General features: G+C 35.2%; 1 protein-coding gene across 6 annotated transcripts in view; it reads right to left on the bottom strand.

The window, feature by feature from the left end:
- Nucleotides 1-17091, bottom strand: part of LOC102693565 (potassium voltage-gated channel subfamily H member 7) — an 86158-nt gene that overhangs the window by 39705 nt on the left and 29362 nt on the right. For 4 of the 6 annotated variants that reach the window (XM_015358918.2, XM_069196787.1, XM_069196786.1 and 1 more), the window contains exons 3-7: nucleotides 15067-15222; nucleotides 6177-6611; nucleotides 5592-5612; nucleotides 4566-4589; nucleotides 3503-3717 (exon numbers count right to left, since the gene is read on the bottom strand). In XM_015358918.2, the coding sequence (XP_015214404.1) occupies nucleotides 3503-3717; nucleotides 4566-4589; nucleotides 5592-5612; nucleotides 6177-6611; nucleotides 15067-15222 (851 nt within the window). The remainder of the gene's footprint in view (nucleotides 1-3502; nucleotides 3718-4565; nucleotides 4590-5591; nucleotides 5613-6176; nucleotides 6612-15066; nucleotides 15223-17091) is intronic. The other 2 variants (XM_015358922.2, XM_069196788.1) reach the window with 2 other exon arrangements.

Genomic DNA, 17091 nt, shown 5'->3' on the forward strand with positions numbered 1-17091 from the left:
CATAAAGCTGCAAAAAAGAAAAAAAATACATAATCCATCTTGAGGTGCTCTCAAGTCTCACCCTGTCAAACATCCATCTGTTTCTCAAGCTGCAGAAATGTCTCTGTGGGCAGAGGCTGTCAAATCAAGAAAAGCTCTAAGAACTGCAGATGCCTGGAAATGAATTTGCAGTCATCTGATAGTAGGATAAGATTTAGAGTACATGCCAAAACACCGATAAGATAAAAGGACAATGTTTAAGAAAAGGTTTGCCATCTGCCTCTATTGCACTAACGCAGGATGTCCAATTCTGATCCCCGACGGCCTGCGTGTCTGCAGGTTTTCAAGGTCTCTTTAAAACAGCAGCACCAGAAAATAAGCTGTTGAAATGGTCCAGTTAGGCAAGTAACCAGTGGGTTTAGCCTGCTAAAAGCTGAACTGAAATGACAATATGCAGATGCACAGGCTCTCTGGGAGCAGGATTGGACCCCAATGCACTGAAGTGTTTCGTTTAGTGAAAAACATATTTTTACAATTGCCTGTGTAAAGTTAAACACCTCCTAGAAACAAATTAAATTAGCCTACAGGTTTTTGCACTTTTTTTAAGCCAAACCCATTTCCTTCAAAAGAATATCATTTTATAATATATTTTGATCAAGTAAGATAATTCAAGATGAAATGTAAAAGCTATTTTTTAAAGTAAGATAAGAGACTTTAAAAAATATGCCTGTCTGTTGATTATGCAGCACAGTTGCATAGTGGTTAGCATTGCTACTGTACCTTGCAGCACTGGGGCCCTGGGTTCAATTCTGGACCTAGGGTGCTACCTGCATGTTCTCCCCATGTTTAACTGGCTTTCTTCTGGGTGCTCTGGTCTCCTGCCAGTCAACTGGCTTCAGGGAAAATCGGCTTTGGTGTGAGTGTGTAATTTGTGTTTGTATGGGCCCTGGACTGGAATCTCATACAGGGTGTATCCTGTCTTCTGCTTGTTGCTTGCCGGGAGAGCCTCAGACTCCTTCATAACCCTCAATAAATCAGTTAGAAAAAAGATGAATGGATTTGTTTTTATGCTGAGATCTCAAGTACATTGACCATGACTAAACTGCAGGCTTGGGAACATTGTAAAAATTAATTTACTGAGTCACAGATATTCTCTCATCTAAGTATGCAATACAATAAGGATGGACAATGAATAACTTGTAAGCTTCTGAATGGATGTCATTTTCAGATTAACAACAACAAATTCACTTCTCTTCTTGTAAAATGAACGATCCATAGATTGAAAACAATGCTTTTAAATTACATATGAAGCTTCCAAGATCCAGTAAATACATATACAGTAGAATGCATACAATATCATGCAACCTTCTCAAACCACTGAAAGTACTTGAGGGTACAATAAGAAATATAAATGAATGGAAAAGAGATATTAAAATTGATTTGTGGCTGTATCTACACATACAGTATACTTTAGGGCATATATTAGTTTGTGCATATGTATATAAGACAGTGCTAAAATGTATGTACAGGATATATTGCATTCTTCAAAAGAGGAAATAAATAGTTGTCTTGTTTTTACATTTTGTTAGTGTACTTAACAGACTCTTTTTTTAACAGTATTTAATCAAAACAACACATTATTATCTAATATTCTTACTCAATTAGCAAAGTAAGAATAAGTGATATGCCTGATAGGTTAGCACTATGAAAATATAGCATATACTATTTAAATATAACAATAAAATAATATAACTTTTCTATTTCAGATGAAGGTCATCTTTTATGTTTCTTTTTTTATTCTGAAGGTGTTTCCTAGAAATATAATATTTAGTAGATAGAGCTGTCTAATGTAATAAAGGTAATAAAACCTTAATTGCAATAATGGGGTATCTTGACTATGTTATTCTGATCCTAAGTATAGGAAAATTACTGGGAATTATCCAGTATTATACTTTTGCTATATTATCAAACTCTACTCTATTTAACATTTAGAAGAATATTTTTGTATGATGGTTCTTGTAGCAAAAGGTACAAAATTTAATTTTTTAATCAAGTAAAAATTTTACCCTTTAGGTAATATATCACCATACTGTAGGTACCCATCCTGGAAAGGTGAGGGGTTCCCTCCACCTTTAGCAGTGGGAGAGATTGTACAGGTATAGGTAACTGCCCCTGTGAGGTAGTGAGAGGTGGCCTTGAGCCAAAGAGGGCTGTGTGTTATTTGGGAACACCTGCACAATGAGGCAGGCTCAATATCTAATTAGCACCCAGAGGGAGTGGGATTCCACGTGAGGGACAGGAGCTGTCAGGATAGGCTCTGCATGGAATTATGGGCTAATTAAGAGGCTTATAAGTGCAGTTGGCAAAAAAAAAGGTTTCAGTCTGTGTTTAAGTTCCATCCTGAAAGGAGAGAGAGGACTTTGGGGAAAGCTCTTGCTAGTAATGGACTGAGCTGTCTTACAGGCCTGTGGGACTCAGTGAGCTTCAAGTCTCTCTTTGTATCTATGCATGTTAAGTGGTGTGTAAAACATATGAATTTGTTATAGAATGCAATGCAGATGATTATTTTATTCATTATTATAACCCAATATCACATCCCAGTGGTCCACTTCTCCCAAGAAAGGATGCTTCCAAGGGTGCTGATGAGACCAATTGTTACTAGTTTCCCTGATCTGTCAGTCAAACCCCTGTGGCTGAAGTGCACAAGCAGTTGATGAGGTTATGGACCAGGCAAACAATAACATGATGTCAAAGCATGTCATGGACCTTGTCTAATTTCAGTGAACGGTTCAATTCAGAATTCAGTCCAGGTCTTCTTGATCACAGTCCTATCTGTCCCTAATGCCTGTACCCTGTTAGCTGCCTTAGCTACCGTACTATGGTGACACTCCCCCCATTTTAGCCCTCCTCCCTTGATGTCCAACTATTGTGGTATTGGCCCTTGACTTGACTTTTCCCACCTAAAGGTTTCACCCTCAAATGTAGCTTCTTCTTTTGAGGGTTCTGTTTCCAAGACATCCTCATCTGTTTAGTTTCTAGCAAAGTTCAGCAAGAATGAACCCTCTACCTGTTCATTCCTTCTTTCATATCAAGCTACTCTTCTGGGTAACCACAGTGTCTTCTGCTACCCTACAACTGAGTTTCAGTCACAAGCTAGTTAGGATCTGATATCTGGACTTGTTCATTGACTTTGTTCATTCTCTATCAGTATTTCTCTAAAACATTGCATTTGAATCTGCTAGATCAAACCAAGTTCAAGCCTGTATTAAACATGCTTTCCATTCCTATGAACATTTGCTCTTGAAATGTGTTTTGGGGGATCTTTTTGGGATCCACAGGGAGTGTAAAGTAAAGCATAAATTAACTGCATTTCTGTTCTGATACCAGGTCACTAACAAGAACTGTACATTTTAAACTTACTAAAAAATGTTTTGATATGTAGAAAAATGTAGAAAAAAACACTTTCTCAGAAAACCAAAAGCAAATACAATACAACAGGGAAGCATTTACAAAAGCATCTTACCTGTGTAACCTTTTCTGTGACATTGTGTGTTCTGTCTTTGACCTTTGGTGCAATAATGGTTTTCTCAGAGGAAGGAGGAGACGCTGCCTTCTTTTCATTTTTAACATCAGAAAAGTTCAGTGTTATCTGAGGGATTTTGTTGATAGTGCTGTACTTGTTGAGGTTTGAATCTGATGTAGAGCCCAGCAGACTTGATTTGATATGGTTGAATGGACCTGGAATGGAAAAAGATACAGAAATCAAAGACTCAAATATCCTGTAGGTGTGAGTCTGGTGGTTTCTATAGCTTAAGAGCATTTAGTTGCAGGGAACAGAGCTAGTGACTTATTTACTAATCTCTTTATGGCAGTATCTATTACATTTGCTTTTGTCAATCTATGCCTGTTTATCAAAAATGTGAAAGTAAAATTAATTCTTATTCCTAATAATTTATTCAAAATAATTTACCTTCTATTGAATATTGTCAACAGAATAAGTTTTTCATGGGTTACATTATGCTGTAGCTATCAATAAATCACTGTATAATAAGAAAACAATATCCATTGATTATATTGGTTTAACTGATTGATTTTGCAACCCTTTAGGAGTTTATATTCACCCTTACATAATCTTGGATTTTCATTGTTACTATTCATGTTGGGCTTGGGTTTAATAAAGAATATTCCCCTATTTTCTCATGTTTGGTTCCAAGTTCAGTGATTCTGAAGGATGAGAGACAGTCGGGACTGTACCAGAGTAAGAGACATATCTAGGAAGCAGACTATTTCCCATACAGTATGTTCCATATGTAAACAAGCACATTCACTGCAAGGTGAGCAGCTTGAAAAGAAGCAGATCATGTATGCTTTGGCAAGCAGTTGATTGGATACTGGCAATGAACAGCCTCCAAAGCAAACATTTATAAAACAACATTCCCTTTCTCAAGGATGATAATGTTGCTATTACGCTTGGGTGAGAGTACATAGTCAAGGACAGCAAAACAAACAATTTTTACATTCAAATTAAATGGCTCAAATCAATCACATGCTAAGTGGTCAAAACACAGAAAAAACTCAAACCATACCCCCTGCCATCCAGGAACGGGAAACTATTTTTTCAGGAGAAAGAAAGGGGAAAAGGGTGTAAAGAATAAGTGATGAAGAGTTTAAATGTATTATTATACAGAATAGCATTGAGCAGTACAGTTGGACCTCCAGGGTTAGTCTTCTCTTGGTGTAACACAAAATTTCACTTGACCAGACCAATGCGTTTTGCAAAAATTAGTGTCACATTTATTTTTCATGCTAGAAGTGTGAGAAATAAAACTAATCATTTACAGTAGCATTTACATTTGTTCTAAAAATAGAAATGTATATTTGCACTTCATGCCAATGTCTAGAATGCCTAGAAACTGCCGTGTAGCTCAGAGCTGTGAATGTACACACATAATCCAACATGGATCATAGAGTGTAGATGCGTCTGTGATGACCTTGTGATGTAAAATTGCCATTTATTGGTCAGTACCCTTTCCATCATAGATTCTCAGTGATCATAAAAGAAAACCATGTTGGAGTTCTATATATTAACTCTTAGCATGTAAGAGCAGAGTTTTGCTGCACATTAGGCTCAGCAGCATTTAACAGAGGCGTAGATGAAGGCCTAAATAAATTGAGTGTGGCTGAAAAGAGCAAGAAAACAAAAACAACTTTCATTAATCACAGCTAAAACAAATTTAGCTTTTAAGGATGGAATTGGAATAATGAAGACAGATAGCATTCATGTTCATTGATTTTTTTAATTGCAAAAAGCCAGTTAATAGCAAGCCTCATTTTTTTCATGCAGCATCACAAAGGGGTCAATTTGTTAATACTGAGCAAAGGGATCTGCAAGCTTATAGAGACATTCACTAGCAGTCCAAATTTGTACAGTACAGGAAAGATGTAGATGACAAACAAAGGTTTTCATGAAACATCCTCAAAAATATATATAACAACATCACATTTGGTAGTTATGTCTTGATGTAATCTACATTTTCCTATATTAGTTGCATTGTATAAAATACATGCAGCAAGCGGTCTAATATATCCCAAGAATGTGATATGTCTATTACCTTTGATATTGCGACCATTGTCTGAAAAACAACACAATAAAATTGAAAAGAAGAAAGGAGGGAAAATAGTATAGCCTAATCTTAAGACAGATATTAAAAGTAGACTTTTAGATCTTAAGAATCAAACCATAGCAAAACCACACTCTATACTGTATGTGATCCAGCATCATCTTCTCCAGGATCCCCTTCTAGGTGATGAATTAACACCCTTCTATGCGTTATGAATCACACTGTGTTGTTATATTAATGTTTCTAATTACACGTATTCTTTATCCAACATGAATATAGAAAAAAAACGAATTCATTAAGTCGAATATGCATTTTTCCAACAAAATACATACATCCAGCATGTGTATTAATAAGAGTGTCTCTTATATCTGCATCAGAAAGACAATGCTGAAGCAGCACAAGAGATTTTACCCTCTTTTGTTCCAGTGCAGCCCACCAAATAACTACAGTATATCTCTTATGTGCTGCAAAATGTAATAAATGAACTGAAATTCTTCTTTCCTCCTCCAGATGAAAGATTTTGTTTTGTGTTTACAATACCTTTGAATGTGTATAATTAATTATTTCAAGAGTTACCTTCGCTTGCATGTCGATCCCTGAAAACATTCTTAGTGTTGGAGCTAAAGCCCTCAATATCATGGACAGATGAAGCTCTTCTCATGCTGCAGATGCTCTCCTTTGATCTTGTATGGGCTAGGCATGTGGTAGACTGGAGCATATCTGGATACAATCTGTCCCATTGCCGTTTTGGTGAAGAATGATCCAGAGGTCCTGACACATTCACCAGAGGTGGGCACTGACTGGAACCAATGAGTGCCTTTGTATCCTCAGCATCTGAGGGGCTACAACTTTCCTTTGTGGGTAATTTAAAGTGCTTCATGGCAACAGAGTCATCGCTTTGCTTTGGAGAGTCAATCATAACAGCATCTGGGTCTTCTTGCGGGAGAGACTGCTTGCTGGCACCCAGAAGTTTCAAGACGGGCAATCTGAATCTGAAAAATCTTCCCTTTCCTAACAAAAAAATCAAATGAAAATTAACCACCCAAACATTGTACCTTATAAATATTTGCTCACAATATTCATACTGTATTTTATTAGTACTGAAAGATTTTATTCACACTGACAAAGTGTAAAAGCCAACAGAACAAAATTAATGATCCAAAACATTGCTCAACATAAAAAAAAAAACAAATGGAAGTCCATAATTTTGGATAGCTGTTTTCTTGAGCTCACAGAGTCTCAGAATATTTCTACCATAAATGTGCCTGAGAAAAGGAGAAAAAACATTTAATCTTCAAATTAGAAAAGGAATATTAAACATTGGAACAACAGAACCAGTGATGTTATCACTGCTCACTACATAATGTTTAAAACAAAAGCAAAAATGTTTCTTTTTTAAACAAATTCATATCTTCATATCCCAACATATTCTATCAAGATACATTCTACCTAAAATATTGCTGCAGTAAATAGGTGTAACTGAATTTCAGCCAGGATTAGCTCGTTTACACTTCCCAGCTTGATTACCTTACTCTGAAGGTTTGAGATATGGTTTGAATGGCATTTACAGTAAGTAGCTGTTCTTGGGCCATTAGACAAATAAACTTGGAGGAAGACACACATGTGTAAAGGTGTGTCCCTAATAATTAAGGCAGGAGAAAGTGATTCACTGTTGAATCAATAACTCAGTCATACTAAAACTTACAAATATTCAACAGTGAGTGACCAGAACATTCTTGGATTGGATTCTTGGGACAGGATAAATACAAAAAGACATGAATGGACTAGAAAAGCAAAGGACCAGGAACAGGAGGAAGAAAAACAAACATCATCATCAGTGTGTGCCACAATGGGGTGCCTCTTTCTAATCAGACTTGAAACCAGACTTTGCCCAGGTAATCTGAAGTCCAAAAGAGTACAGGACTCTGAGCCTCATTATATAAAAGAGTTTGCTGTTAGTTGCTTGCTGTTTTTCTGATAGAATTTGTTGAGGATCTGTTGTGGGCTAAAAATGTCTCTCATTTTAATGGTGCCTTTATTTAGAATAGGGAAGCTGGTTGCCACCAATTTTGTTTATTAGCACCCAGTTTCTTTTTGGTCCCTTAAATTGTTTTGTTGTACCTAGATTATAAGTATGGAATTCTGGGATTTTCTATATCAATAGAAGGTGGAACTCAATGATGTGTACATATCTGTTCATAATGGTAACTTTATATGTTTTGTAACATTGTATTTTGTACTGTTGTGTTATTTATTGTTAATAAATATTTTCATATATTTAGGATGATTATTACTTTACTATCAAGATGTGCTGGAAAATAATGAAAACACATGCCACATACTGTAACACTCAATACACGTGACTTAAAATGTTGGTTAAATGATTATTCATTACTACTTACATAAAGGGAGAATTATTTTATATTGATGCAATAACCTCCTAATTTTGAAATTTTAACACACCCAGTTTATAACAATATTTTGCTGCAAAGCTTTTTTCATAGTTTATAGTTTGTTTTCTACTGTATATACAGTATACCGTATATAAAACATTTAGAGGCTTAAAGGATCATTAGTCTTAGTACAGACCGAAGCTATTATCAGTACTGCTGAATTAAAGCTCTCAAATTTAGTAATTTCTCTTTCTATTTACCAAAGACTGCAGGACCTTCACTTCATCAAAGGCAGTAGCATTTAAAATTTGACCTTATGAATTGCCTCAAGGATTCTATGATGAGATTATGTAACAGAAAATTAAAATCTCGGAACAATTATCCGTGCCTAAGAAAACATCCTGTACCTTTTCACAATAAAACTGTAATGTTTAACAATTTGTCTCCTTCTGTGATGAAGGAACTCTAAATTGTCAGCTTTTATTGACAGTGGTTTTAAAATGACTGAAGGTAAAACATAATCTTTCTAATCTAAAATATATAGAGAAATTAAATATCTGACAGAAGATTTATAAATTTACAAATTCTATAAGATATTTAATAAAAATACAATATATCTTCAGCATAAGATTGTATTTCATATAAAATACATTACAAATTAAAACATTGTTTATGAGGAAGTAACATGCTGTATTCTTCTGACTCTCCTGATACTTCGCAGCCTTGTTATTATTAATTAGAAGCTTTCTACCAAAGCTATTTTTAAACATGTCTTGATCAAACAAATTCTATAAAGTCCTCTGGGTTTTTTTTCTTTGAGGTTTCATGCATTATTTAGTTTTGAGATAATTGAAATCTGGTAATGCAATGTTTCTAAAGGTAGCAAACTAAGAAAGGAATTACTATTTAAAAGAAAGAAATATTAAGATTTGGACTGTAAAGCTGCATTTCTACGAACATAAAGTATTGTTAAAGTATTGTTAATAATAATCTAAACAAAACATACCAACTTTCTATGACTTTTGATTTCAAAATGTCCGAACTTTAGTATATAACATACTATTTTATATTAAAGTTATAGTATAGCTATAAAAGGCATAACAGAGTTCACAACAAATTGATACTGGGGGCAAAAATATCAGACATTTGCATCATCCTGTATGTATGGCTTTATGTACTATAGACCAGACTGCTAGATACCCTGTGCTTCAAGTATGCTCTTTTCTGTGCTGGAAACTATGTTGCATACATCTTAGTTCTCATTTCTGTGAAGGGTATCTATTGTAATGTGGGAGGGCCCTTTATGATATTCACATCAATTTGTGTTTGACATTTACACCTTAAACCGTATAACTGCTATTGGTTTTTTGTGGCTATAAAGAACACAGCCTGAAAGATAAATGTTATGCCCATATATAACTACTACTACCGCTAATGAGGTTAGAGGCTGTCTACAATAAATATATGCAAAATTCAGATTCATAGCAGTTAATCATGGTTCTGCACATAAAGCAAGCCATATTCATTGAGAAAAGAAATGTGAAAGTGAAGCCACGCATGTATCCTCCAACTGATGTTTTGCCTATAATGATCAATAATAAAACGTCACAAACATTCCTGGATGTGTTACGCTGCCAGCATCTCTTCTGTGCTCTGCAAGACAACAGCAGTCCTACAGTATGTTAACGATCATAAGCAAATACACAAAAAAAAGTGCCTCTTGTTTCTAGGAGAGAGTGTCGCTTTCCATTGGAAAGAAATGCAATTTATTTGTAACATACAGTAGATATGTATAACAAATGTATCATAGATGTGTAATCGTCCACAAGATAAACTATAAATTAAAGCATCCAGCCATTTTACAAATGATACAACAAAAATCCACTCTGATGAAAACAGTAAACCCTAACAAAACCTTATTAGTTCATACCGAAATAACAGGCCTATTGACATTTTAATGTACAGGGAAGACATACTGTAGGTAAATTAATTATACTGATTAACATTTGACATCAACTGGGTGAATCAAGAGGAGGTCTATTGTGAAAGTCACAGGCTAGTAGTGCATGTAGCCATTGTAGCTAGCAAGCTGTAGAGTCGCAACATTCTTTTCATCAGGTTGCCGAAGTTATCTTGTGGGATTCTGTCTCATTCCTCTCATAGAGCCTGTACAACATATACAGTAGTATGTCTGTTTATTGGGCTCTAAGCTCTAGATGCCACATGTCATCCCAACTTATATTTTTCTTACATGAGCAGCATGAGGATGTGTCCTGCTGCAATGTTGTGATGTCAGAAGAAACTCCCAGGAAAGGCAGCAGGTGAGGTCACAGGACATGATTAAAGGACCCCAGGCAGTTACTGTACCTCTCAATCAATCGCTACAAAAGGTAGTTTTATGGAATCTAGATACCCTTGCCCATACCATTATATTTGGGCCTCCGAAATCCATTGGTTTATTTTACACAACAAATAATGTATTCTTCTGAATGTCTGCATTACACACATGGATGTCTTTCAGGATGGTCTAACTGCGGGTGTGTTCACATGTGATTATTAGTCTAGTCTAGTCAACATAGTGGAAGCAACAGAAGTAAATGGACGAGACACAAGACCTGGCAGGTAGAGTCAGCTCAAGTGTCCTTGGGTCACAAGATGTGGACGTATGATGAAATACCAAGGCCTGTTTATTGTAGACCAAGAACAAGTATAGTGAAAAGAATTATTTTTCAAGGTTTTTCTTTTGAAAAGAGATGCCATGTTTTTGAAGAGTTTGATGAAATTGAAGTGATGTGGGCTTGGGTTTGGAGTAGAAACTGATGGAGATGGTTGTGAAGAGAAAGGTTTTGCAGATGGAGTGATAGGGAAGAGGAGAAGCTTGAGAAAACTTCTCTTTCAGCGATGAAGCTGGATGGGACTAAGAGGCAGGGGACCGAGGGAGAAGATACAGTAGCAGGCTAGTTACAAGGAAACAAAGACTCTTGCCAGAGATCAAAATTGTCTCATCCATGATGAGTTTATAGCTTTCAGGAAATGGCTTCCTGGAAATGGAATGATTATGATCGGGGTCAAGTGAGATGACTCCCAAGATGTGTGAGTTATTTGAGCAATTGAAATTACAGCTGTCTAAAAAATAACATGACACTTGCATTTAAGTCATTTTTTAACATATGCAACAATAAGAAAAAATATATAAGCATGCAACCGATGTTGCCTCATGGATGCTTGTAGACTTATGCAACTGTACCCTGAGTACGGAAAAATAAGAGTTATAGAGATACTGCAGTTATCAAAGTACTTGAAAAGTCTTCATAAATCTAATTTCTTAATTCAACAGACTCCTAAGTGGACCAGGAATAAATCAGACACTGCACTGTTGTGGACTGTTCTTGGAAAACAGAAAGTCTACTACTAAGTTATTTTAATTACATACAGTAGTGCTGTTGTTGAGCAATATCCTTCCTGCCATTAACATGAAAATATAACCTAGGCAGTTTAAGAGTTATAATTCCATCAGGTGAGCCTTAAGTAATAACTGAATGAAATTAAGATAGTGGTATAGAATAAAAAAACTTCAGTTTCCACTATTCTTGCAATCTTTGAAAACAGTTAACAGCTGTGTAGTGTTTCAGAATGATGGCAACTTAAAATATTTAGTACTATAAAGTATATAAACATTTAGATTACAGAATGTCTAGCAAAGAATAAAATAATAATAACTGAAAAATCTAAAAGACATACAGTATACTGTTTGGACAACCAACAAGCATCCAAGCATCTACTAAGACTGGCCACAAAACCTAATAATACTTAACTCAATGATGTCCATGCTGGTTCTTAGAGCTTTAAGTACGGTTCATTAACAGGATGGAAGGGACGTTTGGGTATGTGATAAGCAAAATAGTTCTGGAAACAAAGGCAAGCCTTCCTGTGCTGCTCACAGCGTGGTGTGCATTCAATCTATTTAAATAATTATGTGTAACATAAGGTAATCTCATTTCCAGCTTTCAGAATTGCATTAGATGAAAATATGATACTTACTATATTCCATAAAGTGTACGATTAACAAATAATTAAAATCAATGTTTTCTTAATTACTCAACTGTTTTTCTCCTCCAATACTGCTGTTGTTTTTCTACATATCCGTTCTTTTTAGATGTACAAGGTAATTTAAAACACAGTGGATTTTGTTTCCTATAAAAGGCTTAATCTGCTTTTCTTGCACACAGAGCCTTCTGCACCAGCGGCCTAACTTGGCTGTTATATTGCATTACTGATTTTACTGTCTTGTTGTAGTTCAGCTGGAATGGGTGGCTGGAATGTCTGTGGTTATGTGCTGCTTACACTTGCAAAGTGTGATTTTCAAAACTATTTTAATACCCTTATGACTGATTCCCTTTTTTGTTTTTTTAATTAATTGCAGTTTATAGTGATGGGAAATACTGTCTAATTTTATACAGTAGGGTATCAAATAACATTTCAAGTAATTTTTTATTAATTCAGTCATCGAGTTTGGCCATTTCAGTATCAGTTATTAATTAACTCTAGGAAAATTGGGGACCACAATGAAAACCAGGGTAAACGTTAGTGGTGCTGTATATTGTGCTTGAATTTACAGTAAATAGCTAATCTACTTATAGAAAATACCAGGAAAATTTTAAAAATGCAAAACTGTATATTTGATGTAATAATACTTTGTTCAATTAAATTGTTCTTTTGCATCTGTTTATAATATTTCCATAGACAAGCTGTCTTACATGACATTAATTAGATGACACGCAATGTGTTTTTTGATTGATGTTGCAAGTTTATATACATAATTTGAAAAGACTATAGCTTCAAATTCTCATTATTTCCTGTTAATATAACAAAGCATATGGAAAGGGAATTGTACATGGATTTTTTTTTGTTCTCTGTATTTTAACATTTAAAAAAATATTTATTGTTAATTAAAGTGAATTGTTTGCTGTGAAATCTATTGACATTTGCCTATGATGTTCATGAATGCTTCCTGTTACACAGAAAGTGATGGGGGGATTAAACTCCACAGTATGCCTATTTTTTGCCTGTTGCCATGACACCAGAAAATACATTTGCATAGAATAATAATTAGATTTTTTGTTCCCTTATGCCCTAAAATATGAATTTGAAATGAAGGCCATAATGTCTAGCATGTCTTTTTTACTACACATGAACACATAAAAAAGACTGTTAAGTCAATATTAACTGCCACATTGACATTTAAACACAAAAAGCAAGTCAGTGAAAAGGGTTAGTATTTCCTTTAAGCAAAAACAGCACTGTTGTGAGAATGAACAAATGCGAATGCACTTTGGCATGGCCTTTTTTCTTAAAGATTTCCCTTTGTCCTGTTGTACTATGCAATAATTCTCAGCTCTGTTGCTGTCCTTTGTTCCTCTCTGTGAAGATCTCAGTCATAGTTGCAGGCAATCAGTTCTTATTATAGCTCTTTGAAGAGCAGTCACAGAGAGGAACACACAGGGAGGCTTATAGACATCCCTTATGCCTTAGGCACCATAGTTTTATTTATTCGGTGCTAGGTTGTGCCATTATTCTGTGGTAAACAAGTGGCAATCTTACTGCTCTAAACCTCAAAAAGGACACTGAAAAGACTCTCAACTGACATTTACACCCTGTGACAAACAAATAAGGAAAAGTAAATAAATACTGCCTCAGATGAACTACCCATTTTCTAAAATGCAAGGTCTATAAATAACACAAAACAGCGAGGAATTCCAGAAGTGACGAAGCAAACAAAAGCAAAGGCAGCTTTTTTGGAGCATCAAAACCCTAAATATTTAATAGGCATCCAGGCAACAAAAGAATTTATACAGCTACTGTTTTATTTCTCTTGATAATCTCACTACAGACTATTTGCCAACTGCAAACTAATGCATGCGCCTTATGCCTGTTGCAATGATCATTGCTGGAATAATATTCGTAGTTTTCATTGGAAATAAAGAAATATTTTTACTTCACACCAATAATTTTACCTATGAATTGCTTGTATGACATCTCCAAGTTGTTATCACAGAATCGTGAAATAATTGAAAATCATACAGAAATTAAATTAATTTAACTATGGAAGAGTTTGATGGCAATTACCATAAATAAATCCAAAAAACATGATGATAAAGCCTACTACCCTTTATATTACTGTATGTTAAATCAACATTCAGAAAGGGAACCTTTTTGATACTGTATATAGCAGTGTAGGACTCCCCATCTGTTGATGTTTGTCACTTAATAAGAAGGGTAATATAAAGAGTAAATTGTTAGTCTTTGCAAAACCCACAGTTTTTAAAGGGGTTAAGTCCCCATTGTGCTAGGAGTTGGTCACCTCACAGATTATAGCACCATCTAAAGAGACTGGACACAGTAAGGCCAGGAAACCATGTTGAGATAAAAATTATATATAAGACTTTAAAGCACATGTTAAGCATGTCAACAGTAATGTCACTGTTCTAGAGAAGTCCTAAGTTTCTGATTGACTTTAGTAAACTGAAAAGCAATGGTATGCTTGATAAGTAGTAGTTTAGAAACTATTGTAATGTCTAATGTATTGGCCTTGTGCTATACAAACTTTCAGAACACTCACAATTTTTTGTCTCCAAGAACATAAGGACATTGTAGAAGCAAAGGGGAGACATCTAGGAGCAAACTCCTTGTACAGTATATCTCAGCTTGAGACAGCAGCATAAATATGAAAGCTGGCAAATCATTGAACATGAACTCTTCTGAGCATACGTGGGCTAACTTACTGATCCTAGTGAACCCACTTACTGTATACAAGTCCTGTGACAGCATAGGCAGTAAGTCCACATGCAAGAATTGCTGATGCCATGCATACTATACTGTATGTTAAGCACTCTATGTGGTAAACAATGACCGTACAAAGATCCCCACAGGTTCTTTAGTGCTATGTCTAATACAGATCATACTGAGATAGTGTATACTATTATAAAGGGACAAATATGTTTATTGTTTTAAAAAGTGCATGATCAATGGCATATGTTCATTTACAAACAAATAGCAGTATAGATGATACTCACGGTGCTCAGATTTGGCAGGCGAGGTGTGGTTAAGTCTCTCTAAAGAGTCGCTGCTTCCTTCATCCAACACATAATCGAAATTTAGAATGAACATCATCACTACCCCTTCTTCATTCTTCACTGGGATTATATGAGTGCTGCACATGAAAATGGATCCTATGAATTAAAGAAAACACACATTATAATTATTTGTATATATTGACAAACATCCAATCTTTGACAGCATAATTCACAAGAAACTGGAATTGAAAATGATAACAAATTTTCCCTGCATTATCCTGTTGTTGTCTCACTGTAATTAATATTAGCAAATGACACCATTTCAAAAAATAATCCTGATGAGATGTAAAGTATGGCTCCAATATAATTACTTCACATGATCAAATTAATGAGGACCTTTTCTGCAATGTACAGAGCTTGAATTTTTACTTTTTTTTTCAGATTTAACAAAAATTGTGATTCTTTCGTTTTTGATTCTTTTTTTTTTGCTTTGACAATTAGTCAAGTTTACAAAGTGCTCCCACCCATTCTTTTATTCTGAAATTCGTAGAAGGAAAGTTCATTAGCAAGACGAATATACATCTAAGTAAAAGAACAATAAAGAATCAGACTGCACAGTTGGAGAACTGCAAATAAAATTTCAAAACAGTGTGACAATTCTCTTCTTTAACATTGCATCAATTGTATAAATTTTCTTATGGGAGTTAAAGAACAATTCTGACATAATAGCTTAGTAGCAATGAACTGGGTTGTTATTTTTGCTGTTGGTGCTGCTGCTGTAGTTATTATAGGAAGGGTATAATGGGTAATTAGATTCACTAATATGCAACTGGCTAAGAAAAAGTGTAGCTGGTCATTGTTAAAGAAGCACTGCTGAGGACTGTTTGAGTTGAACAAACAGCTCATGCTGTTTGCATGTTGTGACTGAATCTGATGGGCTGGGGACATGTTTTGTAATAAGAAGGAACATAGCATCTCTGAAGCCAGATTAAGCAGCCTTCATTTCAGTGCTGTATGTATGATCAGCACATGTCAAACTGAGCAAGCTTTCAGAGCAAGTGTGAGCTAAAGGGTACACAAAATGCCACAAAAGACTGTCAATGTGGCAGATGTATCTGATTATATTGGGGAAATGCCCTGGTACTGGTGATAACAGCTTTTGTAACAGGTAGGACAATTGTTTGCAAGTGAAACCTGACCTGATACTCTGGCAGGCACTCTCTTGGCCTTTAGCAACAGACGGGAAAGTTTCAAAAGAATCACCTTACTTTCATGGTAGAGCGATCTCTTATGTGATGAGAGAATGTCTAGACCCATTCATACAATAACTAAGTAAATACTGTTTTTTTTTCCAGATATAAAAATGATGATAAGATACCATATTAAGTAATGTAGATGCACTATAGCATAGTGAAAAAAATAATACATTGAAACTGAAAATGTTTAATTTCATGGCAGAAGGTTAACATTTAACACCACTAATTACAAAAACTACAAATGGAACTAACAATACTGTCAGAATGTATCCTGAATGCACATATGAATGAAAAAGAAGAGGAGCAGAAATACAATGTATGCAAAGGACATGAAGTGAAAGAAGCAAAAAGCTACAGTGGGCCAGCTGTATGGTGGTGCATTAGGTGGCAATCTCCATATTTAGCCGTAGTTTGCAGCTGTGTCCACTTCAGCACAATTGAACAGTAATGTTAATAGATTATGCTGAAAATTAATGTTGGCAGCATTGTCTATGACAATCCTTTATAGCTAGCCAGAAATTAATTATTTCCAAAATCTCACAATAATATTGGAATTGAAGAAACCGAAAATAGTAATACCAGAGGTCTGCTGGTGGCAGCCTGTCTTTGTTTAAGCACTTTGAAACCTGATTTATTGAAAATCTGTTCAAGGTTTCCATTAAAGTGATTGGCACTGATTTTAAAATAAAAAATGAATTCAACAACAGAGAACAATTAAGACACCAAGTATCTTCTGACTAACTGGATTATTGAAGAACAAAGTGTGAAT

The sequence above is a fragment of the Lepisosteus oculatus genome, chromosome 12 (assembly GCF_040954835.1).
Source record: "Lepisosteus oculatus isolate fLepOcu1 chromosome 12, fLepOcu1.hap2, whole genome shotgun sequence".
In the NCBI taxonomy this organism is placed as follows: Eukaryota; Metazoa; Chordata; class Actinopteri; order Semionotiformes; family Lepisosteidae; genus Lepisosteus; species Lepisosteus oculatus.